Source organism: Pavona decussata, unplaced genomic scaffold (genome assembly GCF_977016875.1).
Source record: "Pavona decussata unplaced genomic scaffold, jaPavDecu1.1 SCAFFOLD_161, whole genome shotgun sequence".
In the NCBI taxonomy this organism is placed as follows: domain Eukaryota; kingdom Metazoa; phylum Cnidaria; class Anthozoa; order Scleractinia; family Agariciidae; genus Pavona; species Pavona decussata.
The window spans coordinates 1,784,797-1,811,070 of NW_028145572.1; the positions used below are offsets into that span (position 1 = coordinate 1,784,797).

At 39.3% G+C, this 26,274-nt stretch overlaps 1 protein-coding gene across 3 annotated transcripts in view; it reads right to left on the reverse strand.

The window, feature by feature from the left end:
* The window catches only part of LOC146464686 (uncharacterized), a 46,160-nt gene that overhangs the window by 13,137 nt on the left and 6,749 nt on the right, over positions 1-26,274 (reverse strand). For 2 of the 3 annotated variants that reach the window (XM_085129638.1, XM_085129637.1), the window contains exons 6-17: positions 25,645-25,747; positions 24,970-25,093; positions 24,550-24,608; positions 24,039-24,151; positions 23,234-23,307; positions 19,790-19,888; positions 18,454-18,568; positions 17,528-17,632; positions 12,847-12,898; positions 4,147-4,244; positions 2,812-3,057; positions 2,336-2,459 (exon numbers count right to left, since the gene is read on the reverse strand). In XM_085129638.1, coding sequence (XP_084985764.1) covers positions 2,336-2,459; positions 2,812-3,057; positions 4,147-4,244; positions 12,847-12,898; positions 17,528-17,632; positions 18,454-18,568; positions 19,790-19,888; positions 23,234-23,307; positions 24,039-24,151; positions 24,550-24,608; positions 24,970-25,093; positions 25,645-25,747 — 1,312 coding nt within the window. Of the gene's footprint in view, positions 1-2,335; positions 2,460-2,811; positions 3,058-4,146; positions 4,245-6,547; positions 6,741-12,846; positions 12,899-17,527; positions 17,633-18,453; positions 18,569-19,789; positions 19,889-23,233; positions 23,308-24,038; positions 24,152-24,549; positions 24,609-24,969; positions 25,094-25,644; positions 25,748-26,274 lie in introns of those variants that run through there. The other variant, XM_085129639.1, reaches the window with a different exon arrangement.

Here is a 26,274-nt window from a genome sequence, read left to right on the forward strand (position 1 = left end):
ACAAAGGTTGTCCAAAAGAAAAATAAAACAAAACAAAACCAAACGTAAAAGCTTACGCGACAATGCTGAAAGGTAGTCTGGGAAATACCCAATAAATTTCAATAAAAGCTCAGAATCTATATTGCCCGCCATCTCAAGGCTTCGTTGTACGGTCAATGTATTATAAATTCTGAGCTTTTATTGACATTTATTGGGTATTTCCATCATTTGTGTCATTAGTGCTAGCGGCATAAATTGCATTTATATGGAGTAAAGTTGGTAACAAGGGTCAATCGCCTATCCGAACTACTTTGGATGAGTCAACACTTCGTTACAAAACGCTATACGAATTGTTGACACGAGGAACTCAACTAAAGTTGTCCCTGTTGGCTGGGTGATGGTGACCCAGCTAGCCGAGACATAAACATAAACACTTTGGCTTACCTAACCGGAACAACTCAGTCTGGGTGTGACGTCCGTGGCGTAAGTCCGGTTTAGCTTTAAAACGAGTGTTGTGGCTAATACTATCATCAAGAAGATTAACAATGACCACAAAAGAAACAAATCCAAAGACAAGAGGGATACTGAGGTTATGAATAATTAGGCAGGCCACTGAATAATTAAGTAGGGTTAACTTTGACTCGGTCAACACCGACAACTTTTTCTCATATAAACGCTCGGTAAACGTTGGAGGGTAACCTACCTAACCGGGTCAACTGCCCTCCATATAAACAGCCCCATAGTTCAGAGCCTAGTAGTATGTAGGATGTTTGTCCCATGAACCTAGTTTAATGGCCTTAGCCCCCACGAGTGCACAGTGGTAGAGCATCCGAACTAGTAATCGGAAGGTCTTAGGTTTGAACCTGGTTTAATGGCCTTAGCTCCCACGCGACTCCTGTAGCTCAGTGGTAGGGCATCCAAACTAGTTATCGGAAGGTCTTAGGTTCGACTCCTCAGTAGGATTTCCGAGTATGCCTGAGTCCCTCACTGAATAATACATCATTCTCAGTCCCTTAGTCGATCAAAGCACGATTAACCTAACACGGGATTGGCATGAACTTTGATGGAAGTTTAATTGCTTATCAACAAACATTTTTCAAAAGATTTCGGCCATCAGTTTTGACCCAGACTTTTCTTTACCTCCAGCTTAAAATAAGCTTTTAAACTCATTTCTAACGGGCGAGATAAAAATAACGGTTAACCGAATGTAAATAGTGGATTGGCGTTAACTGGCTTTTGAACAACGAGGTAAAAATGATAAACTTCATGACTGGATTAGCTTGGAGAAGGAAGGAGGGAGGGGAGGGGGTGACTCATGGTAGTGAGGGCCTCGTTCCCAGGATGTCTTTTCACCGATCTTGGGAACGAGGTTGCTTATTCGATGGAAGATGATTAAAATCGATTTTGATGTCCCTATAGGACTCTCTTTGTTTTTCAGCAATACTCACAAAGCAGGCAAAAGGGAATCAAGTTTTCTTTTCATGCCGCGTGGTTTAGAATGTTGGCTGCACGTCAGTTATTTTATAATCCGTTTACAGCTTGTTCTTGGCAAGAAAAACACCGCAAAAACTCGTTCAGTTTGCAATAACAAATTAAGATTGCTTGTTTTAGTTCTTTGCTTTACTAATCATAAGCCGTAAAGAAAACAGTCATCTTACTAAATCCATTTAAATACCAGAGCCGGCAGATCAACCCACACGCCAGTGGAAGTAAGACAAGTATACATTTACAACACGTCCGCCGACCCATGTTTATAAAGGCGAATCAGTTGAGAGTTTCTGAGAGACACATTGTATGTAATTACATGACAATAATTAAAGTATTTGGAAGAGGCGTTCTGCATGTAATTAGCGAGCGTGGATGCGTCATAAAAATAAGTCATCAACAGCGATTGTTAATGAGGATTAGTACGTAGCTCTATTTGAGTAGATTCTGGCACGTGCTAGAAACCATTGTTAAATTCAAAACAACCTTCTAAAATTACTGAAGCCAGTATTGGATTTCGGATGGTCAAAATGGAGAGGAGGAGGATAAACAAAAATGGCCGAAAGTAAAACTTGATTTGTAATAATCTGAAGCAGTCACCAGTTTGTACACAACGTAATCTATAACCTTCCGAAACGGAATTGTTTTACCATTTATTTCAGACTTCTATTACGAAATAACTTTACATTTTTTATGCTTTAAGTGCACGGTTTCTTACCATAGACTAGAATCCTTTAAAGAGTGTTTTTAGAAGGTGGGTGTCGTCACACAATTGTTGGGATAAAAACTTAAGAAGAAAGACTTCCTAAGCCACTCTTCCTTCTCCGCCCTACAAGGGGGTATGGGGGTATGGGATCTAAGCCTTCCTTACCTTGAGCCGAAAATCTGCCAGGCCCGTCTGAAGCCTTGTCTTGAGCTTCAAGCTTTTTCTTTGCTGGTTTTTTGCCGTTGTCGTCATCCGAAAGCGTACTCTTCGCGAAGAAGTACTCTGTTAACTGGCGAAAACAGAAAAGGATGAAGTGAATTTTTTTTGGATATCCAAAACGCTGTGAAAAGGAGCGGAACGGTATGAAATTTACATGAATAATTAGGCCATTAAAGCGCTTTTCAGTAACTGTTTACATCATCATTGAACTAAATAAAGTCTCGAGTTAAAATGTACAAAATGTCGTTCTATACGATAACTTTCAAACCGGGCTTGTTTTACGAAGATTAAGTTTTACACCCTATTCAGGAGAGTAGATGGCCATATAAAAAGTGGGAATGGTCTATAATCAAATTATGTGCTAGAGAAGTCTTGATACAACAGTGTATTGAAAATGAAATTCGACTGGGAAGCCACTGTACCTCTAAAAGTGTTTCCGCGCTGTGTAAAAGTAGATCTTTGTCGGTCAGACTGTACAACTTGCTGCTAGTCAGACCCTGGGCCATTCCAGTTGGACCAAGTCGTAGCAGGTCTTCCAGACCATAAAACAGCTCCATGGAGACCAGCTCTGCGAGCAATACTGCCTTGGTTTGATTCTTGAGAGTCTCATCCCCCAAAGTCACTGAAAAATGACTCTTCTCCGTAGGATCATGGGATATCGGGTTTGTCTACAGCCAGAAATTGAAGTGCACACTTGACTCAAATTTCATAATCAAAACAAAACAAAAAAAACAAACAAAAAACAAACAACAAAAAGTAAACAAGCTTCTTCAAACTTTAACTTTAACGTGATGGAACCACGCTACACGTACGCGACGAATCAAGTTGAGTATCTGAAGAAAAGGCAGTTCTTGTCTAGTTTTCTTCCTAATAGATAAATAATAAGTTAAGCATTTAGCCAGGAGGATCTCAGTGGGTTTCAGTCTCTCGTGGATACTCGATCTTGGAGAAAGCGTTGTGAAATGAACCTGATATGCTTAAATTTTCAAGGAAACAGGGCGTACCTCAATGTCTTCCTCCTTATCCTACTGCAACCCATACACAGGGATCTCTCCAGGGAGTGACCCAGTACTTAATATATTTGAGAATTAATCTGTGGCACCAACTCACCCCGTTGAGCAGGAACGCAAGTCAAGTATTCGTCCGACATCTTAAGTGCAATTCTAGTCAGGCCAGTGAGTACAGGGTAGGTGCATGAGGATTGGGCGGATGGGGGGGGGGGGGGGAGGGGGTGTGAGGTTGACACAGGTGAGATAACGAGACAATGTTGATTTCCCATCGCTCGAATCTGTAGCAGTAATTCAGTCAAATAGAAAATTCTAGTGAGTGTCATATGACCTTGTCTTCGTGTTTTCTAAAACTGGACATGGTGACCGTAAGGTTAATATTGATGTCCGAAAGGAGTCCTCAAGACCCCCTATAAGATTGACCTCCAAAGCATATCCCTTGCGCTGGGTAAGCCAGGAACACCGCATGATATATAGAAGTACCTTACCTCAAAGGCTTATTATTTTGCATTAAAGCAGACTGAGACTGCTTTGGCGCTGTTGTCTGCGGTAAGTACTGATATAAACAGGTTTGCTATTTTAAAAGTGAATCCGGCGTCTTATCTGTTTATTGTTGACAGGACTGATACTCTTGTTTTCATAACCTCGTTTGATCATCTTTGATTTGTGCGCGTCTTCTTCGTGAAAAAATGCGAAGAATGCAACAAACGCAAACCGGGGTCCACAGGTTAATAAGTTAAACGTGTTTACCTGTTGCTTCGATCCATGTCGAGACCGTTCGTCTCTTTCGGCCTCCAGTGCCATAATATAACTTTCGTATTCGGACTTTTGTCTTCGCCACTCTCGTTCTGAAAGATAAAAGGAGTTATTAATAAACGTATCTACAAGGTTGCTACATTTTATCTTGCGCTGAATTTTCTCCTCTCCCCGTTTGGTTTCAATGGTAATTTTTTATCCACTATTGTTCCGTGGAGGGATCCAACATTGAACCAGGGATGGGTGAGACGTGACATAAAGTCGGAAAATAATAACTTGGTTAGTAAAATCATTAGACCATCAGTAGAAGACTTACTCAAAGGGGAAAGATTTTCTGACCTTCGCAAGAGCAACTGACGACCATTTTAGATAAGAAATTTCAATTCAGAGTAGAAAATATTAAGCAAGCAGTGCGTTGTTTGAAGACGTCTACGAATTATTTTGCGTTTAAAAGCTTAGTGGCTGACGTTAGTCAATTCAACCAAAGGTCAAAATTTTAACACGATTTACTCCTTTCCCTATCTTGATTTTGAGCCGAGTTCCTTATTCCGGTCTAATATTGTATCGTCATGTTAAAATTTGCGTAACTTTACTTATGTATGTTGACTAGAATTGCCAAATTGTTGCGACACTCTCCCTGGCCCTCTCTTCAGTGCTAGCGCTATGGTTTGTGTCAATAAAATTATTTACGTAAACTTAAATGGAGAAGCTAAAGCCACACAAATACATAGATGCAATGTAACTTAAGTCAAAACTCAGCCGGCAGGAATTATAAGATCTAAAATCACAGTCCATAACGATACCTTGTGTACAAGTCTTTCCGAGTGCTCTGACAAATCAACGCTCGCAAGGTAGACATTAAAGTAAACAATACAGTAATTTCTTTAAAGAATAAATGTAAGCCTTTTTTTCCACCCCCACGTCTACAAAGTATCAAATTCTGGAGGCGGCGGTTTCCAAGGTTTCCTCAAATGGAGTCGTTATTATATCATTGTCATTATCAAAAAAAGATGACAGAGACAATCTGGAGCGCGGAGGCGTGATCATTTTGTGATAGCGTGATACTTACGTCTCCCGCTTCTACAGACATAACTGCAGTGCAGAAGGTCAAGTACAAACACATCACACGATACAAATGCAGTCAGCACATGCACATGGGCCCAACGCTAGTCTGTTCCCGGCGTTTAGATAGTGAGGAGCAGTACAAGGAAAATTGCAATACGTCCGAATAATAAAGGCGAGGAAAAATATTGCAAGCTGAAAAGAAAAAAAAAAAAAAAAAAAAAAAAAAGAAAGAGAGAGAAAAACTGCGTACAGACTTCTCTTTCCACTCTCCTCGCCTTTATTTAATATTTGCTCGCATATCGCGTTTGTCTTCGCGCGGCTCCTCATCAATATCCTCGCGCCCCGACAGGCTGAACACAACCGGCTCATATAGAACTTGGGGAATGGCTCAGTCATCGCTTCGGAGGGAAGTTAACGCTGAACAAATTTTACTTCGAGGGAGACTGGTCATAAAAAAAAATGACCACAAACGAGGTCACAAAGCACTTTATAGCTCTTTGTGATTTACTCTTAACAAAATGATGACTTTTGACAATATTCATGGCATGGCGTTATGGCAATATTCATGGATGCTTATATAAGGTTCAAAAGTGAGGACTGTAAAGTTGCCTGTTTTGGGGATTTGGTTCGGTCGAAGGTTGCTCATGATAATTAATGTTGTAATCTGTACATTCTGCGCTAAAAATAGCAAAATTAAAACTGAAGCTTCAAAAATAAATCGACCAATGCGGCCATTTAAAATTAATATTTTTACATAGTCTGGCAGTGGATTTGAAAACGGGGCTACCATGAAACAAATCCAAGACTGGGACCTCTGGATTAAAGAGCAGCGCCCTACAAACTTTACTACATGTAGGCACACTGTCTCCCGTTTCCCTGAAATGAGCCGAGGCGTTCTCAAGATCCCAAAACTCCCCGACAGTCGCCACGCAAGCACGCAAATATTAATGTATTAGCTGTGCTTAAAGGGTCGTTTGTAACGTTCGCAGGATGAGCAAGGAATTTGACCTTTACTGTATAGAGCTGCTTGAGAATCTGTTCGTTACATTCCGGAGAGGGGGGGGGGGGGGCAGGGGAGGTGGGGACAAGTAGGATATATATTTATACTGAATGTACGCGTAACTCTAAAGGTTTGACTGAAAAGAGGAACAAACAGTTTGGTCTTAAATCCCCCCCCCCCCCCCCCCTCCCAATCCCCACCAAAATTTCAGGGCCAACCTTTCGGACCCAAAATTAGCGGTGAAATATTTCTTTACGTCGCGGACCTGTCTAACATGGATACCGCTGAAGAATCGGTTGCTAGTTCGTGTTTCAAAACGCGCTGTCATACCTTTCGCTGCGTGTTCTTGAGTATAACTTTGCCCAGCTGTCTCACATCTACTCCTTTGAAAACTTTTACGAGAAACATCTTCGTTTCTCCGAAGACGGAACGGTGCAGATTGAAAAAAGGTGCGCTGTTTACGGTCCATAAGCGCATTTCTTTTCGTCCTCTTAACGGCTTTTGAAGCAGTTGTACTATACATGTGCTTCACACAACAGCCGCCAGAAAGTGTTAGTAAACCAAGCCTGCCTGAGGAAATACGCAGAGATAAGCTAAGCCGTTAATGGTCTTGTATGTGTTAAGAAATTCACAGCCCCCAAAAAATCGGATTCGAGTGTCTTAGAGTCTTAGTTGGTCACCAAAGGTCCCAACAGGAATTTGCTTTGAAACGATTGACCTTTTCTTTAAGAATAAAAGAAACTAGCTTTGCTGCGTTTGCATAGATTGTAGAAAGAATGTTAATTATGAAGAAGAATTCAATCGGACGTACTCAAACTTTACTTCCCAATTGGATCATGGTTTTTGCGTGATTCATACAGGATGATAACAGCTAAGAGGATTTATCAGCTTTCCGTGAACTGATTTGCTTGAAAAGTGTGCAGACCCAACTCATGAATATTTTCCGAGAGGTGACAGCTTTCAAGCATGGAAACGGCATGAGTTGGACGCACCATATGCTGGGAAAACACAAGGTAAGAACTGTTTTTAGCTGAGAAAAGACAGAGGGACGCATAGTCTTTTGTTATGACAAGTTTGTTGACTATGTGGGATGTGAAAGTCACGCTGATATCTCGATTGAGCGTTCACTGATGTTCATGTAACGCAAAATGTTCTCAGCACGCGATTTTAATTTCTGGGTCTTTCATAAGGATAAATCTTCTAATACAATTGCCTTATTACTTGTTATTCTCTTATTTGTTGTAGTACTTGTTGTAAAGCTTGAGAGTTCGCCGCTCACTTTGAAAAAGATGATTTGCATAGCAATGCGTGCAAGCCGTGCGCTGATAATGGCCAGGGCATCGCTAGTCAGCGTCAGTTAGGCTGAGTAAGGCTTATGATAAGTGGAATGCATGGCTTTCAAGATTGTTTAAAACAATTTCGGAGTAAAGGGTGTTTAAACGGGTCACAGTCGTTAATTAGGTGATTGAGTCGTTGCATCCATCAACTGGCCTTCAGTAACTCTTTGCTCAATAAGTGAATAAGCTTGAAACTGGAAAAAAGCTCACCAACCAACAGCAAAACAGGCAAGTACTGCTCAGTAGCATTTGTTTGAATGATCGCACTTTAGGATTTCATCCACAGACTCGAAAATTTGACCCGCCTTGTAGAGCATAACAAACAGCACCACAATTTACGAGTCACCCACAAATTTGAACTACAGAGCATAGTAGGCAGATCCAAAGGAAAGTACTGCTGAAGAGGATTCATATACATGTCATACTATAGAATTTCATCTACAGACTCTAAATATAGAACACACGACTCAAGGGTTTTATTCTGGGACAGTTTAAGGCCAGGGTCGCAATACAGAAACCCCTAAGTACTAAAGTAAAACTTAAGGTAAATATGAACTGTATAAAGCACTAAGTTTTCTTTAAACCCTGATCGAAGTAGCACTGATGAATACAACTGGACAGGATCAAGGAATATGCAGGTTATATCCCAATTCATTTGCCAAGACAAGATCAAAAATATTGTTTGGTAGTTATGAGCTAAGATGTCATAGATTGATTTCATATAAATTATTAACTCTTACTTGAAACCGATAACCACGGCTAACGAACATTAGCGTGCCCTAAGCCCTTTTAAGGGCGTATGGTCTTTGAATTTTTTTTAAAATTTTGTGGTGAGGAGCTTATTTTTTATCTCTTCAACAACGAGTGGATACAGTGTCTTTGAACCGCAAAGTAAAAATTAATCTATTGCGCTTTCAAAAGAGAGGAAATACGTGGCTCTTAAAGTAAAGGAAGGAAACATATAAATCGCAGTGCGGTTGTAGGTTTTAATGCAGCATAACTATGTTGAGGAAATCCTCAACGCCTCTGTGGTTTGGCTGTTGCAAGACAATCGCGCGACTGACCGGTGTCCGCAATTGGCTATACTTATAGTTTTTTAACTTCCCGATAAAAAAACTCGAAAAATTCTTGAAATATGCGTTTTTGAACAGCTGCCATTTTAAAGAAGATTTCTCTACGCAATGAAGACTTCACTTCTGATAAGGCGTACTGAAGAAATTCGAAGAAAACTGAAAACGTTGGAGAGATTGACGAAACACTGAGAAAAACAAAACAAAAACAAAAAACAATATTGCTATTTGTTTCTGGACTTCGGACATAATTAGCTATGGTAGCTATAGGTGAACTGAACGTGACATGAGAAAAAAGGTGGACTAACGGGTTTAATGCCGAGTACATTCATCACATATCAGAGCCAGGTATAATCCGGCACACGCGATCAAGTCATTAACTCAACTCACCGAACTCAGGCTTTAGTTATGCTTTCCGAATCCCTAGTGACGAGCTTCTGCATTCTCATAAGAAACATAATGGGAAAGAAACGCATAGGTAATGAGAATTACCACTTTGACCACATGTAAGATCCTGTGGATCGCATATTGGCAGCAGAATGGTTAGTTGTAATTTAGATATTTCATGTAGACCACTAACATGAAAATGTCTACTGTTAGCATCAATGATATAATACTCATGATCTTCTGTGTGATCCGTTCCTATCCATGGAATGAAGGTTATTGTTTCATTATCTTATAATCTTCCGCCACACCCTAAGCTGTCCAAAAATTTCAAGTATTTTGTCGAATCCGAAGATCCACAACGCTCAATCGTTTTATTAAATTCAATCCTTTGTACGATACTAAACCGCATTATGACAAGAAAAAACCATTTGTGGAGCGACTCAAGTCTGCAGCAGTGTGATTCAGTTCAGCTGTTGGGATTCCCAGTGTAAATCCGTGACTAAGGTCACACAATTCTCTACCCAGGCCCTTGAGGTCTTTGTTCTATTGTTTGCTGCTCGAGGGTGCATTTCACACCTTGGGCACACATTTTAGCTTATTTCCTCAAGAAACGTAGGATAATAAATGATTTTCTAGAGCGCATATTACATCTGTTTATGTTCGTGTGCGCTTTATAAATTAACCTAAACAACGAAAAATACCGAAAATAATACAACTAAAATAAATGAACTATTAAAAAAAATACTCCATAGATCTATTTGTTTACAAATAAACAAACACTCCACAGTTAAGCAAAAGCTTGTTTATAGAAGTGCATTTGGAGCTCTGCTTTTAAATGCCTCAATTCTGTCAACGTTTCTCATTCCACTGGGAAGCTTATTCCAAAGCTTAGGGGCGGCAGACTGAAGTGCCCGCTCTTCTAGTGACACACTTCCACCGCTACATTGAAAGACTGTTTCTACATATTGTTTTGCAAGAGACAATAAATCAGTTAAATATTTTTGTCATAAGCCATGAAGGCAATAAATCCTAAATCAAACGCGACAAGAGATTGGTAACCAACGTAGAGTGTTTAAACAAAAACTCGCGTGGACTGCAGCTTGTAACAAGTCGGGCAGAAATGTTCTGTACACGCTGTAACTAAGCAAGATGAGTACCAGGGAAGGCCATATGACCCCCCGGGGGATACTCCTAGGAATTTCAGTAGGGGTGTGCCGCCCGGTTCTCCAAATCCTGACCCTATTTCAGACCAAAATATGCCATTTTCCACACCCGTTTTCAGAACTGGCCTCTAAAATCTATGACCGTTCTCAGCCTTTGTTGTAGCGTAATCAAGCTTTGCATCATTGCCGAAGTCAACAATTAGTAAAATTCACTGACCTGGAAATCCAGCTCGAATGATATATTTTAGATCCTTCTCTTTCTTTACTATTCATTTGGAGTTGAAAAGACAAATACGTTTATACCTTCTCGTGATTTCCTTGAAAACCATACCCGATTTAAAACCATAATGGTCAAAATCTATGCCCGTTTTCAGACCAAAATGGCTAAAGTCCCATACCCTTTGGGGCATTCGTTACATACTTATATGGCTGATACAGGGGAGTACCACTGGTAATGATAACCTGAACCGACAATTCTGTAGTCTGGCGACACAGATATTTTCTAATAATTTCTGCGTATATTACAAAGAACTGCGAATCTTATTTCTGTGACTAAGCATATTGAGATTAGATTCGAATCACGCCCCAAGATTCGTGATAGGACTGACTGATAGGCTTATTACGGTCTTTTTTCTGTCTAATTTCAAGGGGAATTGCAAAATTCCACCAAGTATACAATTAATTGGATAAAAATAATTCTACTTCGAACAAAAGTGAAGAAGAATTTTGGGGAAAAAGGGCGTGATTACAAGGATAGATTGTGGATTACAATTAATTAAATCTGATTTCGCAGTACAGTGGATTAAAGCTGATCATCAGAATTGGCATTTTGATACAGCTTTGAGTTTCTTTCGGCCGCCAGTTTGTCTCTTTAGTTTACATTATTTGCTTTCATCACTTCAGTCTTGCGATAAACGCAGGCGTCTGGCCATACTTTGCTAAATACTATACGTCATCATGAACACTGCTTCTTAACTGACTGAAATATAGCACATGGAGTATTCATATTTTGGTCTGTTATAGGGTTTTGGGGATCTAGAGTTTTGAGGAGTAGATTGACCAGAGAAGTACACATGCACCTCCAGATTAAGAGGGTTAAACGACCTTAAAAAAAGCACCACTTGAAAATGTGAATTTGCGTTCTTTCAACTTCTTCGCGATTATTCCACTTCGTTAAAACTTGTACAACGTGGTAGAACTATCTAGCAACTTAATATGTTGGAAAAGTGCTCAAGTTATCAAACAAACAAACAAACAAACAAACAAAATGAATGAAAAAATAAAATAATAAGAAAAATTCAGCGTCGTGTGCGTTCCGTTTTGCAAAAATTCTCGTAGCCGGCTTCATTAAGGTCCTCATCGATGATGACGTTGATATCCATATTGTGACGTGTCGTCCATGATTTATTTTGTGACATCACCGCACTAAGTAGTGCCCAGGCTGTAACCGAGTGATCAACACTCCATGTACTGCGCAGCGAGAGTCGCTTGATACGCTTACAGTGGAAAAACACTAAAAAACTTGGGATTTCCAAAATTGCTTTCAATGAGGAAAGAATCTTCGAGAGCACATCGTAAAATATGCGGGCGAGTATCGAGTTTCTGAGGAAACCCCAGTAACAATTATTTAGATATTTTAACACCGATGTCGCCCCATACTTCGTACCAGGCCAGAGGAAATGGCCAGATTATGAATAGTGCCCATGGATATTCATAGACACTCGGTCATGGATGAAACGAAAGTAATTAACAAGTCAGTGACAAGTTAATAAGAGATGAAATTAACCGTAATTAACCGCGAAATGAAGAACGACATGCTGGGTCAAGACAACTAAGATAAATTGAACGGTACTTGCTTTCTAGAGAATACTATTTAACATAACAAAGTGGGATTTAATTATGAAACAAACAGCTACAAAGAACGCCGAGGAAGGCTTTGGCAAGAATATTACAAGCGACATAAGAACCGCAGGCGATGACATCCTAGCCACAAACAGGGAGATAGGAAGCTAAGGTATGACACCCGGTTGACCTACAATACTATTTTTAATTCTTGCAAGCTGTGGTTTAGTAACATTCTTCCTTTAATAGTTAAGGTCAAGAGAAATTCAACCTGACAGCGGGAGCATTCGATAAACCATGTACCAAGATAAAAGAGTGTATTTTGCTACCCACAAGATCGTTGAAGCGCTAGCGGTCGTCAAGCTTTGCACAGTGCAGTCTAACACCGCTGAGTGAAGCGGTGTGTTGTGTTTATTTTTTAAGCAACACTACACACAAAAGCTCCCGGCGTGGGTTATAAACGATGTTTGCATAAAACAACATTTAACCCTATCTTATTTTCTGTTGTTCCTTTCTTCAGCGCGTCGGCACCGTAAATTACAAATTTAATACAAAATGCAAGGAATAAACGACCCCTTGGGTTCGTGAATACGGTCCCCGTGCGACCAAACCGCAACATATTCAAATCAGATTAACAAATAATGCACTTTAAACCCCCATTCAAAAACGTAATTGCGCCTTCAAGGAACAAATAGCCGAAATACTCGGCTGGTGAAATATTCAAACGCATTCACATCGAAGCTACGACTCTGATTTTGCGACAAACCTTGGAAGCATTAACCACATTATGAGCCAGTGTATGTTGCAGCAAATTCAAATCGTTTACCTACCTTTTCTTTCTAAAGTTTCACTGAGCTGTTTGGCCATTTTCTCAAAGTCAATCTGCAAGGAAGAACCGTAATGATGTTACACAAACACATCATAACAGAACAAGTTTTCAACATTGTTGTTTCTGCGGTGTGTGCAACAGAAAGGTTGCAACAGTACACCATATGTTTTTACAGATAATAAAAATGCAGGCCACTTGCACTTGACGCCTAGCTGTCAAAAATATTTGCAATTCGGGTTTGCAATCCGCTTGTTTTGATAAACATAGAAAGGTCAGTTGGTCAGTCTTATGGCGGAAAACAGTGGAGGAATTTAACTTACAAGGAAGACATCGATAGATTTGGAGGCTACCCAGTAGCTAGCAACTTACTCTTGGGAAGTTTGCAGGAATCTAGCAAGTGTTTTTTTGCCGTCGGTGACAAACCAACACATTCTTGAATCTTCCGCTTTAGGAACGTAAAAAAAGAGACCGGTGATTTGATCTGATGAAAACACATTCCATCAGGTAGTCGTCAGTTGAGTGCGGAGCTCAAAACATTGGGGACGACAGATGAAGCACATGCATTTAATAAAGTAAATGATTACTTCTCACAAATGAATAAATTTTAACTAGGCGACGATCAAACAATGTAACTGCTAACAACGTCGATTTATGCATACCTCGTTTGTGCATAACAGGGATTTTTTTCTCTGGTTTGGCAAAACACCCCTTTGAAGCCACATTTACAGAGATTTTGCGATTTTTTCCATACCGGCAAAAATAACTCTATGCAAACTTGAATACCCTCTTTTAAATTCTAATACTAGAATTATAATAAATTACGCGTGCAGTTAATTTCGTAAACAATACACTTACAGCTGCACTTACTAAAAGACTTTGACAGAAATTACCTCTCGCTCGATCTCTCCGAAAGGTCTGATATAGTTTCCGTCGGACGAGGCGACTGTATCAGTACCACCTGTAATATTTATATTCTAGAAGCTAAACTTTGCGCACAACTTAAAGTATGGCCCCAAATTTTGCTTGTCTTAGAACAAATTACGAGAAGCTATTTTTAAGTACTTAATTCTCTGGCGCACACGTTACATATATCACTGAGCATTTATCAAATAGTTCGAACCGGCTTTTCTCAATCTTCAGCAAAAGGGTCAAAGGCTGAATTAAAATAAAATCGATTTGCTCGGTATTTCTATCGAGGACTCTGCATAATGAAACATTAACTCTTAATTAGCTAAGATTTTCTTGTGTTACCATGACAGTAAATCTTAGATGCCACGACTACCTTGAGTGCAAAAAATAAAATAACAGACAAAAATAACCAATCACTCTCAACCATTGAATAGAGCTGGAGAAACTGATTGGACGACCCTCTGGTAGCAACTATTTAATACTAAGGAAAATGCAAAAAGAAAGTATTTGTACGAAAAAAGAGGTTTCATTTTTTTAAATTAATTTAGTTAATGAATAGTCGATCCGTATGCATCACAACATTTCCAATGTATGAAGAACAACTATGCTATGAACACTGGTAACCTCCAGAGACCTGTCACTTGTAGCCTAGTTATTGTTTTTCCACTATATAACTTTGTATTTCTTTGGTAAGCATAACTGAGAGATTACAACTGGATCTAGATGCATTCCACAAACCGGCATACAAGACAACCTCCTGGGTGACAACGGGACTGCTTCGGTAAAATAAATACGGTGGTCAAATAAACATTTTGCTCGCAGCTTATCAATTGGTTGGTAGCTCGTGTCCTATCGGGAGATAATACGAGTAAGAACAGTGGGAACACATGGAGCCTGTACACTTTATATTTATAAGATAATGAAAAATGATTTACCTGTGTTTCAGATTTTTTTTCGTCGTGCAGGAAGGGTATTTATATCACAGCGAAGACAATTTTCTTTGAATTTCAAAATGTCATCGTTTCATCCGGTCGGAAACTGGAGTCTGTTTAAAACGTCTGGAGTTTTTTTTTTAACACAATTAAAACTATAGTTATTGCTCATTCAAAAAACATGTCTGAGTAGCTGACGATTTACAAAGGAAACCGTAATGTAACCACAAAGTGTTTGTACAGGGCGTGGAGAGCCAAAGCATTCTTTATCGATAAATCTGTTTGAAAACAAAAGGGATATTCGTAGGCCAATATTGTCGCAGGAAAGCAATATATGATTTTCACTGTGTAGCTCGAATACCAAATTTGCCAAATTAATTGTGAAAAACTAAAGAGCCTTTGCACTGCAATTTTATCTCCTTTGTATCTTATTTTTACCGGGTGTTGATTGTTGGATTTTTTTCAGTGAAAAGTTTAAAAAAGACAATTTGTATTTTCGCAAATTTTTATGGCTTGGAGCAATAATCTCATTTTGGCTAAGTATTGATTGTTGTTTTGTTCGCGATAAACAATGTAGTGAAAAATTCAAATAAAAACAATAGTTTTGCAATTTTTTAAGGCTAGCTTGTGCAAGCTCCGTCGTTTGGGAAGGAGCAGAGGACTTACTGGGAAGATAAGAGCTATTAAAACTGCCCTGGAACGCCGAAAAACGGTGCGTCAATTTCCATGCCAAATCACGTTCGTGACTTCCATTATCAGTTGCTATCATTTTTATTTCTTTTTTAAACGATCGTTTGTCATGATAAACGTTTCCCTGTAGGCTATACTTGGAAAGGCAAATGGTCAAAAGTTATCAGCACTGATTCTCAGATATGAACTACACGTACGTTGATTAAGCTCCTACTGACTCCGTACGTCAAATAAAAGCTTTGAATTGTCCTTCAGGAATACGTTTATCATTATTTGGCTATTTTTGGCTTTTTTTGCACGCTTCAGCTATTCTTGTGTCAATACAATAGAGAGAAACATATACATCAACGGATGAAAGAGAAAAAATCATTGGAAATGTTGGTTATATAAGCTACTAGTATTCATGTTTCTGTTAAATAAATGTATATGAAATACAGTCGACTCCCGATAACTCGAACCTTCAAGGGAAATTGAAAAACGTTCGAGTTATCGAGGGTGAAATTATACAGAAAATGACCTGAAGGGAAAGGAAAATTGGTTCAAGTTAGCGCGAGGTTCGAGTTAGCGAGGGTTCGAGTTATTGGGAGTCGACTGTAGCTGCATTATAATTATATGAATTCGAACTGAAAGATTTTCTAGATGAAAGACGATCGAAGGGCATTACCTTTCATATATTTTATATTCATTTTTTCATCGTCTTGAGAACTACAGCAGCAACATTACAGAGGTCATGGGTTCGAATCCCTTTCAAGCCGAAAGCAACAATATGTTGGGTACATAAGTGCAATGGTCTTTCATCATTCATGTTACTGGCACGCGATAAACATCGTATACAATCAATTAATTAGTTGTAGAGTTTAAAGGGCAGTGTCACCTATTTTAGTATCACTTTGAATGGCCAAAAACCATATTTAAATCGACGGAATCGCTAAAATAACAGTTCAGTTTTATTCAAAATAATCCTACTAGTTAGTGCACATACAGAAACTAGTATTAATTACGTTTGGATGTGGTTTTCGGGTAGGATAAAATGGATTGCAACTTGAAAAAAAGTTCTTTCTGTGTTTTTTAGAGAAGTCGCTAAAAACTGATTATAGTTAGTTCGTCCTTGGAGAAATATCTTCCCAGTGCTCCAAGAGCAATTTCATCAGAGTTAGCAAAACGGTTCTTTGTCATATGTTCAGTGAGTAGTTTTGCCGATTAGAAAACAGCAAAATCGTCGTGACATTGCCTCGTTAATATTCCAAAAGAATGATACATGTTTAGCTTGACAAATCATCAGTCACGTACGGTACTTTAGTGTCGCCAAAAAGTCATTAAGTTTATATCATGCATGACACAAATACATGTCAATGGGTTTTTGGTGCAAGATAAATTAAATAGACAATGCAGATCAGGCAATTTTATTGTATGTGAAGACTATGAACCGGTAGCTGCAAAATTTTATTGCGAATCCAAAGGGGAAACATTGCCTGCATAAAAATAATTTTAATGTTGTTTTATATAAAGGGATTTACTATCAGTGGACTAAACTTTAAATGAAATACCAAATTACAAAATAATTTCCAAAAGAATAATATATAATTAACTTGACAAATTATCTGTCATGTACGGTGATACTTCAGCGTCGCCATAAAGTCATTAAGTTTCTAATATGAGTATAGATATATGTTAATGGCCATGGAACAAAAAAGAGATGACAATAGGCCTTATCACGGTTTTAGACGCCATTTTGACGGGTAGGCAAACAAGCTTGAAATAACAGTGTTTGTATGGAAATCCGATGTCAAATAATTTTTATAAAACATCGCTTCTGAAAAATTCATGAATTGGAAACTTTTGGCACTAGGAAAAGGATTATAAGAACAAAATTGGAGGGATGTAGCTGTGACAAAAAGCGTTCAGTCGTTTTTTGAACTTTCCATACATTTCCCTGTATTTTTCCCGCAAACTATTTTTAGTAGCAGTTCACGGCTGGTTCGCTATACAGACAAATGTATGGAAAGTTCAAAACACGACTGGACGCTTTCAAAATGGCGTCGAAAACCGTGATAAGGCCTATTAATTCGCCTTATAGCTAAGACAGAATGGCCGCCATTTACCTGTGATTTTTACATGACGCATTTTCTGTTGAGTTAGTTTGTAACTTACCTCCACGTTAATTTGTGCCACGTTATGAACTTTCATGGCTCGCAGACCAAACTTCAGGCTACAAAGAGTCTCGTTGACATCGCGAAAAGAAGGAGAAACACAGACCTAACGAAGAAAGACGCATGCAACTTTGATGTTACCGCTAAAATATAATTTAACATATTTTCCCATTCTTATTTTCTTGCTTTATTCCACTTTCCAGTGTCTGTTGCTTTCTATGTTTTGGATAAATAGACTAGCTTGCTATCAAGAATCTGGTTGGCCAGCGTAGTTGCTAGACGTTTCCTGGTGTCTTAGGCCTGGACATGGACCCTACCTTCGCGCCGTGACGTCACAGAATAACACTCGCTCCGGTCCCTGACTTCGCGTGGACACCGAGATGAGCGAGATACTAGAGAGATTAAGAATTACGTTTACGGGAAACGGCAAACGTGAGATTCGCGTTTATGTTTCCTTGAAAAAAATTACGAGAGCAGTGCAAAATAATTTTGAACTTTGATGCTAATTCAAACTGACTACTCAGAAACTGAAAACAGCGAGTGGCAAATGAAGGATGTACATGGTCACGTGGTCATTGGCGCTGTTTGCCGTAAATGTAATCATAATTCTCTCGCCTGTTTCTGACGAGTCGCACGCCAGGCAGGGACGACAAGGCGAGAGATGATTGGCAATGTTTACTATATGTGCTGTTAAGATAGTACGTAGCGAAAAGATGCTTTGTTTAAAATAACACGATTTATACTAAAACAGTTACCTACTCACTCTCGATTCCTACATGATAGTCATAATTCGGACTGCGTCTACATCCGAATATCACGCGATAAAAGTCTCGAGCTGATATCCAGTTGTTAATTAATCAGTGGTGGGGTTAGCAGAAATTTTAAGATGGATCATCCAGAATAACACCAATCTAAACGTTCACTTACAATTAAGCTGGTTCTTGAGTTTCCGTCGAGTCCGTCTTTTAGCAACCTGGTTAAAGTTGAATTTCTGTACGGTATATGCCGTCTGTTTCCTTCAGCTAATGCCTGAATTACATTCCTGAAAAAGATTGATCTTTCGTCAGAACGATTCAAGTTGAAGGCGAGAACATATTTTCACTTAGCGCTTCCTGCCTTTTATCATTCGAGAGAGTAAAGAATGAAAACAATTCTTCTTTTCGTTCTTTTTTGTTGACAAAATTGCTTTTTCTTAAGTCTGCCCTTTATAACTCTAACAGTGTCGTCTAGAAAATCATAACTGAGGTCATGCTATAGATAACTGTTATCAGACAAGCAATATGATTTTATAGAGTTGCGTTTCATTAGCAGGTTTAACAGATAGTATATACAGTATATATATAAAAAGATCCCAAATTGCATTTTGGAAGTTGCTGGAAAGAGACCATACACTGAACTAAATAAAGTACTTTTCGTTAGAGTATTCAACCTTTTTCGCCAGCTATTTTCAACGTTTTTATGTTCTGAAATATCGTTGTAGGGTCACAAGGAAAGACCGAGTTCCTTTGAGAAGAATTGCTCTTTTGATCACTAAGTTGAGTTATGTCTATTGCTATAAGTTTGCTGAGTACACAAGATAACTTGTATTTTTTTAGCCTTGATAATCCCGCCACAGATAACATTTATATGGATTACAATTTACAAGGTATAGAAATTCCGTGGGAATTTAATTTGGTGTTTGCCGTATGTTTGTTTCTCGCTGGTTGCGCTTTCAATATATTGGTGGCTGATATCGTCAAACTTTGGCTCTTCCATAGCGATCAGGCGTTGTGTTAAACCAACTTAAACAAATCAGAAACATTCAGATACTGTGACGATTAAAAAAGAAAAAAAAGAAAAAGAAAACATAACAAGACGGAAAAGTTCCCCAGTCGCGTAAAACAACACGGAACGTGCCGCCACGTATGATTATAATAGTGAAAGAATCAGCCGATAATTTTTTTAGTAAATCTAAAACCGCGAATTCGTCTGTTTGGCATATCAATGATACATGAACAAATGTTATTAAGTTGTGAATAATTGAACCAAACGGAAGGGTTATTAGTAATTAATTTTGCCTTGAAAGGCCATTGCCCGTTGTTTGTGACATTTCCTCTCAGTTCAAATTTTTTGTCCCTCTAATTTCAAATGAATTTAGCGGGAGTCGCAAGTAACGCTTTACTTGGGCTCTTTTAACCGTAGGGTGACTCCAATTAATTGATCCTTACGTTATTTATGGCAAGCAAAAGATCAATGCTGAGCCGTAATACAGCTGTGTACATACCCAAGCTCCAGAAGAGAGGAATTGATACTCTGAGCTTCCTGCAGTCGTTCACCCTCAGCCTTTGTTTTTTTGACCCGCTCGCTTCCCGCCAAATCACATCTGCGCGAGGAAAAGACAAGTGGCTAGTCAACCAGAGTGAACTGATGAAATTTTCAGGAATTCTAGCAAATCAAACGTGTCTTCTCGATCGGGTGTATCGAGTTCAAATGATCACAAAATCTAGAGTAATAAAACTCGTCACTGTCAGTGAGCTTAAAAAAAATAATACAATCGTGATCAATTTCCGAGAACAGCAGCGTCACAGCTACTATCACACCTCCAGCAGAGGGATGGATATTGTACAAGTACAAGAGGTATTGATTTGAGAAAATTTTATATTAACAAATGTAGTGACGCACCAGGAAATCGATGCTTATTGATAAAGCGGTATTTTGTCTACTACACCTACATTTTTTTAAAGACGAGACTTATGGGCGAACTGATAAACTGATGATTGATACAGATATAGGATCATCGTCGTGATAATTGAATGGGCATCACTCACTTTTGGCGCCAAAATACGCAATAATATTTTTTTTCAAGACTAATATATCGTCCTAGAAGTAACTGGCGGCTTCTCAGAAGAGCATAGACCTTGTATGTATGGGCCAATGATAAGTCATATCTCAAATCCTTTATTTAAAATCTCTTTGTCCGCCTAACGCTAAGTTCAAAACAAGACGCTAAATAAATACTTTCAAAGAAAAAACTGATTTGAAACTTCTAACTTTGAGGACAGCATTAAAAATAAAAACTCCCCTTGAATATTGAAAAGTATATGTATATATTTTTCGAGAGACCGTAGAAAAGTTACTTCTACACACTTACACAAATCAAAGTTACAATGTATTTTTCAGGTTAAATTAAAAGAAAGAATTAAACAACTTCAAATTATTTCGTGTTTAGAGAATACAGCGTCGCAAAACCTACATGCAATTACCAATGACATCGATTAGTAATCAATAACTTTTTGATCCGTTTGTGGCCGCTTGTATAATTAGTGATGGTGGTCATATAATATCAGATTATCATGCAGTGGTAATCGATGAACACTGATTAGACGGTGGCGCCCTTCTTGATTCATCACTCATCAATCGAACTCAGTGATTAAATATCATTCCTTATCCATGCTATATATTCCTTGCTTTCAGCCATTTTGAAATTTTGCGGCTTCTCACGATATTTTTGCTGGCAACTTCCCAATTTTTACGCGGGATGCCCTGAGGGGGCATACCGTGTCTTAAAACGGGTCGATTTCTTTTTTTTTTTCTTCGTCGTATACACAAATCGGTACATTAATTTATTACGCGGGATGCCCTGAGGGGGCATACCGTGTCTTAAAACGGGTCGATTTCTTTTTTTTTTTCTTCGTCGTATACACAAATCGGTACATTAATTTATTACGCGGGATGCCCTGAAGGGGCATACCGTGTCTAAAAACGGGTCGATTTCTTTTTTTTTTTCTTCGTCGTATACACAAATCGGTACATTAATTTATTCATTAAACTCTCCCCTCTCCTACTCGGGATGTATTGTTTTGATTGTCTTCAACAAAAGCAGGCCAATCAAAATCCATTCTTGTCGCTTATATTGCGAGGGAGGGGACCCACTCACCCCTACCTGTGTGACGTCAATGCATCATTTGATATATTTATTAAAGACGGATTAAGTCGCGCCATATTGTTTTAACATGTTCTGGACTCAAGTGTGCCGTTTTCAAAGGGAAATTTCACCATTTTGAAGCGGCAAATCGAAAGAATAACTTCTAAGAAGCACCCGACACGTAAAACGGTGGAAATTGGTGAGTTCTTAGTGAAGGAATCGTGCTTTGTTCGACAGTCTTAGACCACGACGCGAGACTGAAAAGAGGTCATTGAGAAGCTTACGTTATCGTAATGGAATTTGACAAATTTCCGCTGATAGTCTGAGTCGCGTAACACACGGAAAACAACGTAACGCGATCGTCGTGACTCAAACTATTCCATTAGCAAGGATAGTTTTATCAATCGGCGAAGCATACAGTTGGAATAAATGAATCAGCCCCAGCATCTCGCGTAATGCCAGTAAAGCAGGCATCTTGTTCATTAAACTCTCCCCTCTCCTACTCGGGATGTATTGTTTTGATTGTCTTCAACAAAAGCAGGCCAATCAAAATCCATTCTTGTCGCTTATATTGCGAGGGAGGGGACCCACTCACCCCTACCTGTGTGACGTCAATGCATCATTTGATATATTTATTAAAGACGGATTAAGTCGCGCCATATTGTTTTAACATGTTCTGGACTCAAGTGTGCCGTTTTCAAAGGGAAATTTCACCATTTTGAAGCCGTAAATCGAAAGAATAACTTCTAAGAAGCACCCGACACGTAAAACGGTGGAAATTGGTGAGTTCTTAGTGAAGGAATCGTGCTTTGTTTGACAGTCTTAGACCACGACGCGAGACTGAAAAGAGGTCATTGAGAAGCTTACGTTATCGTAATGGAATTCCACAAATTTCCGCTGATAGTCTGAGTCGCGTAACACACGGAAAACAACGTAACGCGATCGTCGTGACTCAAACTATTCCATTAGCAAGGATAGTTTTATCAATCGGCGAAGCATACAGTTGGAATAAATGAATCAGCCCCAGCATCTCGCGTAATGCCAGTATAGCAGGCATCTTGTTCATTAAACTCTCCCCTCTCCTACTCGGGATGTATTGTTTTGATTGTCTTCAACAAAAGCAGGCCAATCAAAATCCATTCTTGTCGCTTATATTGCGAGGGAGGGGACCCACTCACCCCTACCTGTGTGACGTCAATGCATCATTTGATATATTTATTAAAGACGGATTAAGTCGCGCCATATTGTTTTAACATGTTCTGGACTCAAGTGTGCCGTTTTCAAAGGGAAATTTCACCATTTTGAAGCCGTAAATCGAAAGAATAACTTCTAAGAAGCACCCGACACGTAAAACGGTGGAAATTGGTGAGTTCTTAGTGAAGGAATCGTGCTTTGTTTGACAGTCTTAGACCACGACGCGAGACTGAAAAGAGGTCATTGAGAAGCTTACGTTATCGTAATGGAATTCCACAAATTTCCGCTGATAGTCTGAGTCGCGTAACACACGGAAAACAACGTAACGCGATCGTCGTGACTCAAACTATTCCATTAGCAAGGATAGTTTTATCAATCGGCGAAGCATACAGTTGGAATAAATGAATCAGCCCCAGCATCTCGCGTAATGCCAGTATAGCAGGCATCTTGTTAGGCAGACATCCAGCTGAAAATAACTGAGATATCACATTGTTATTGTTATTTGTCCAACGGTTGAATGATTCAAGGTTGTAAACAAAAGGCAATCAAACAGTTGAAGAGCTAGAGTCAGTCAACGTGGTTAGCTAAAAATAACCAACAAAAACGTACACATAAAGTTTTCCTCTCACTGCGGCCAGACCACGAGTTTGAGACGTTATCCTTTGCAACATTTCTTCGTCTTCCTAAATAATTGTCGTAAAGGTGAAATAGAAAGTTAACAAATAAAACAAATAGAAACAAACAGTGGTCCGGTATTAAAGGGGAAGTATCATGGGGTTTTTGATATCTTTGGTTAAAAATGATGAAATAAGACCTTCAATCAGCTGCCAAATAATTCTAGAATGACAAGAGGAAAGAAATCAACTCAATTCTTGAAAGGAACAACTCGTGATCTGTTCTAGCGCATTTTGGAAACAAAAATGCGAGAACTTGAAAAACATTAGCCTAACATTTTTCAAGTTTCAATCAATACCGACCTACTCTGTCTCTGGCCGGAGGCACTAATCGACAGTTTATTGCACTGGGGTGATAATTTGTAACAAACTTAACAATTATTTCGTTGTTTCTGCTGACAGACAAACATTTTTGGGTTTTGAAATGACAGCAAATTTACATGATACTTCCCCTTTAAGAGTGTGTCTATTTTCTCTTCTCCTCTCCTCTCCTCTTCTGTCCTCTACTCTCCCCTCCCCCTCCTCCGTTCCCCTCCAGCTCTCCTCTCCTCTCTTCATTGTACTCCTCTTCTCTCCCCTCCCCTCCCCTCTCCTCCACTTTCCCACCTCTCCTCCAACCTCCCTCTCCTCTTCCCTTCCCTTGTCTAGTCTACCCTTTTATCAAGAGATAACGAGGCTTTTATCAAAGTAATCTTCACTTATAGGTACAGAGAGAAAGGCAACCAATCAATGTGGCTTACATCGTAATGGTAAGGACCAAAGGCTTCCATGGAGCCGCTATCGCTTGAATACTCAGCGTCGGAAGTGCCGGACATGTAATAAGACTCGTAACTGCTGAATGAGTCTGTTATGCCTACAAACCAACAATGAGACATAGTATGACGCAAATATAAATTACTAAATGGGCCTGTCACGCCTACAAATCAATAGCAAGACCAACAGATGGCATAAGCCATGAGTTTCTCGAAGAACGGAGTCCGTTGCCTACAACTGAAGAGCGGATGGAAGTAATCGAGAAATAAATGATTATTTGATTGGGTCAAGCAGAAAGAGAGCTTAACCTCCTTTTGAATAACCTAATTTAAAGTCGGTGGAATGAGTGAGTAACTGCATGACTTTAACTAACACGTGATTTATTCATTCATAAACGTTAATATTGTTAACGCAAACAAAAACGAGGCGAGACGAAACAATAAAGTGGAAATTCACTCATGAAACAACATACAAAAAGGCACAGAAAATATCACAAACCTCCATATCTGCGAGGAACACTGAGTCTCTCGATCTTGAGGAGACATACAGCATGAGACCTGAAACAACAGAGCAATTCATATGGGATACATATGATGTGATAGGAATGTCTCCACTGTGAAGTCCATTGTACAGTCCACTGTACAGTCTTGGGGACAACTCACTTTTAATTTAGGGACACCCCGTTGTTACGGACGGGTATTGAAGTCCCACGAAAAGAATTGCTAAAAATAACTCCCGCTGTTCCGGAAACTCCGCTTCTACATCACGGACATCAAGGGACGCCGCCAGTCTGACACGAAAGTTTACTGTTGAATGCAGTATTCCTATTGCGGCGGTTTTATAGCCTTTTGCCGGCTTGAACCACTGCTTTTTTTTTAAAGCCGTGAGTTTTTAAGTTCAATATGACTTTACACCAACCTGCTGGACTGCCTGTTCATTTTAGTTTCAGCAATGGCCAGTTTCTTTTTGCCAGATTTCAATAATCTACCAATCTCTTCTGGAGACTTCACATAGTATTCAGATAGGTTCTCTACGTAAACACCTTAGAAAGAGAAACAAAGATTAACTGTACTGTAAGAAGTGGTCCTCCCCAATAGATAGCACGATTCATTAATTTGTTATCAGTTGCGCCGGTTTAGGTAGCCTTAAAAGATCCATGAATCAAAGTTTTGAATAAAACAGATATACGCACAATGCAGGAGCCCATCCTGCGCAATGTTCGTGAGAATGGCGACGTGGGATTGTACGAACATTTATTATGTTTTTAGCTTGGGATTCAGTTGGCTGCCAAAACGCCCTGTAAACAATTTTCCCGTGACAATCAGTTTCTGGCTACTAAATTAAGAAAAAAGAAATTGGCGTAATCTACAATAACTAGTAGCTTTCTCATTACTTAGTTAAACTTTGGGCTGTGATTTCTCACGGGGCATTGCCATATAAAAGCGATGTGGTTAATTATCATCGGATTGTGAAAACTGCGGATTTTTACTACTACGTTTTACGTTGTTTGGGTTGCCACGCGCTCAAGGCTTGTTTGTAGACTGCCCTTAACCAGTGATTTTATGAATTTATTTTGCAAATCAATTACCATACCTTTTTTGGGGTGCTCCCTTAAAAAGACTTCCGGCCCTGATTTCTCAGAACCAAGCAGATCGTAAACTCTTTCCTGGTAAATCTGTAGGTAAGAACACGTCACCTGCAAGGATCGAAAATACATCTTCAAAACAGTGTATCGGTGCACTTTAGAATTCTTAAAGTACTGGTTTGCAACAGCGTACATCATCAAAGGAATAAAGACAACGAAGCCGAAACCGACTTCAGTCTCATAACAATGATAGCGATGTGTTCCACGGAGTCACTAGGGGAACTACCATGACACGTGACTGGCCATTTACATATGGACTCTCTACCCTGGCTGCAAGAGGTTTTATCATTTTCCTTTTTTTCTGCAGGTATTGATGCCACCCCAAAACTACAGCTAAAGCGCCATCGAAGAACTAATTTGTGGTTGAGAAGAACCAAAGGCGCCTTACTCTTCTTATATAATTCCTTCCCGTTCCCGACTCAATGAAGCAGGCTATTACTCAATGGGCTTCCAGAGTAGACGAGGATGGTTTTTCCGTCCCTTCCCACTCCGAGTATTCACGATGGAGGAAAGACTTGTAGTCAGCAAAGCATCCGTGCATGTGTAGTCCGCTCCACGCGTTCAGATTGTGGCCACAG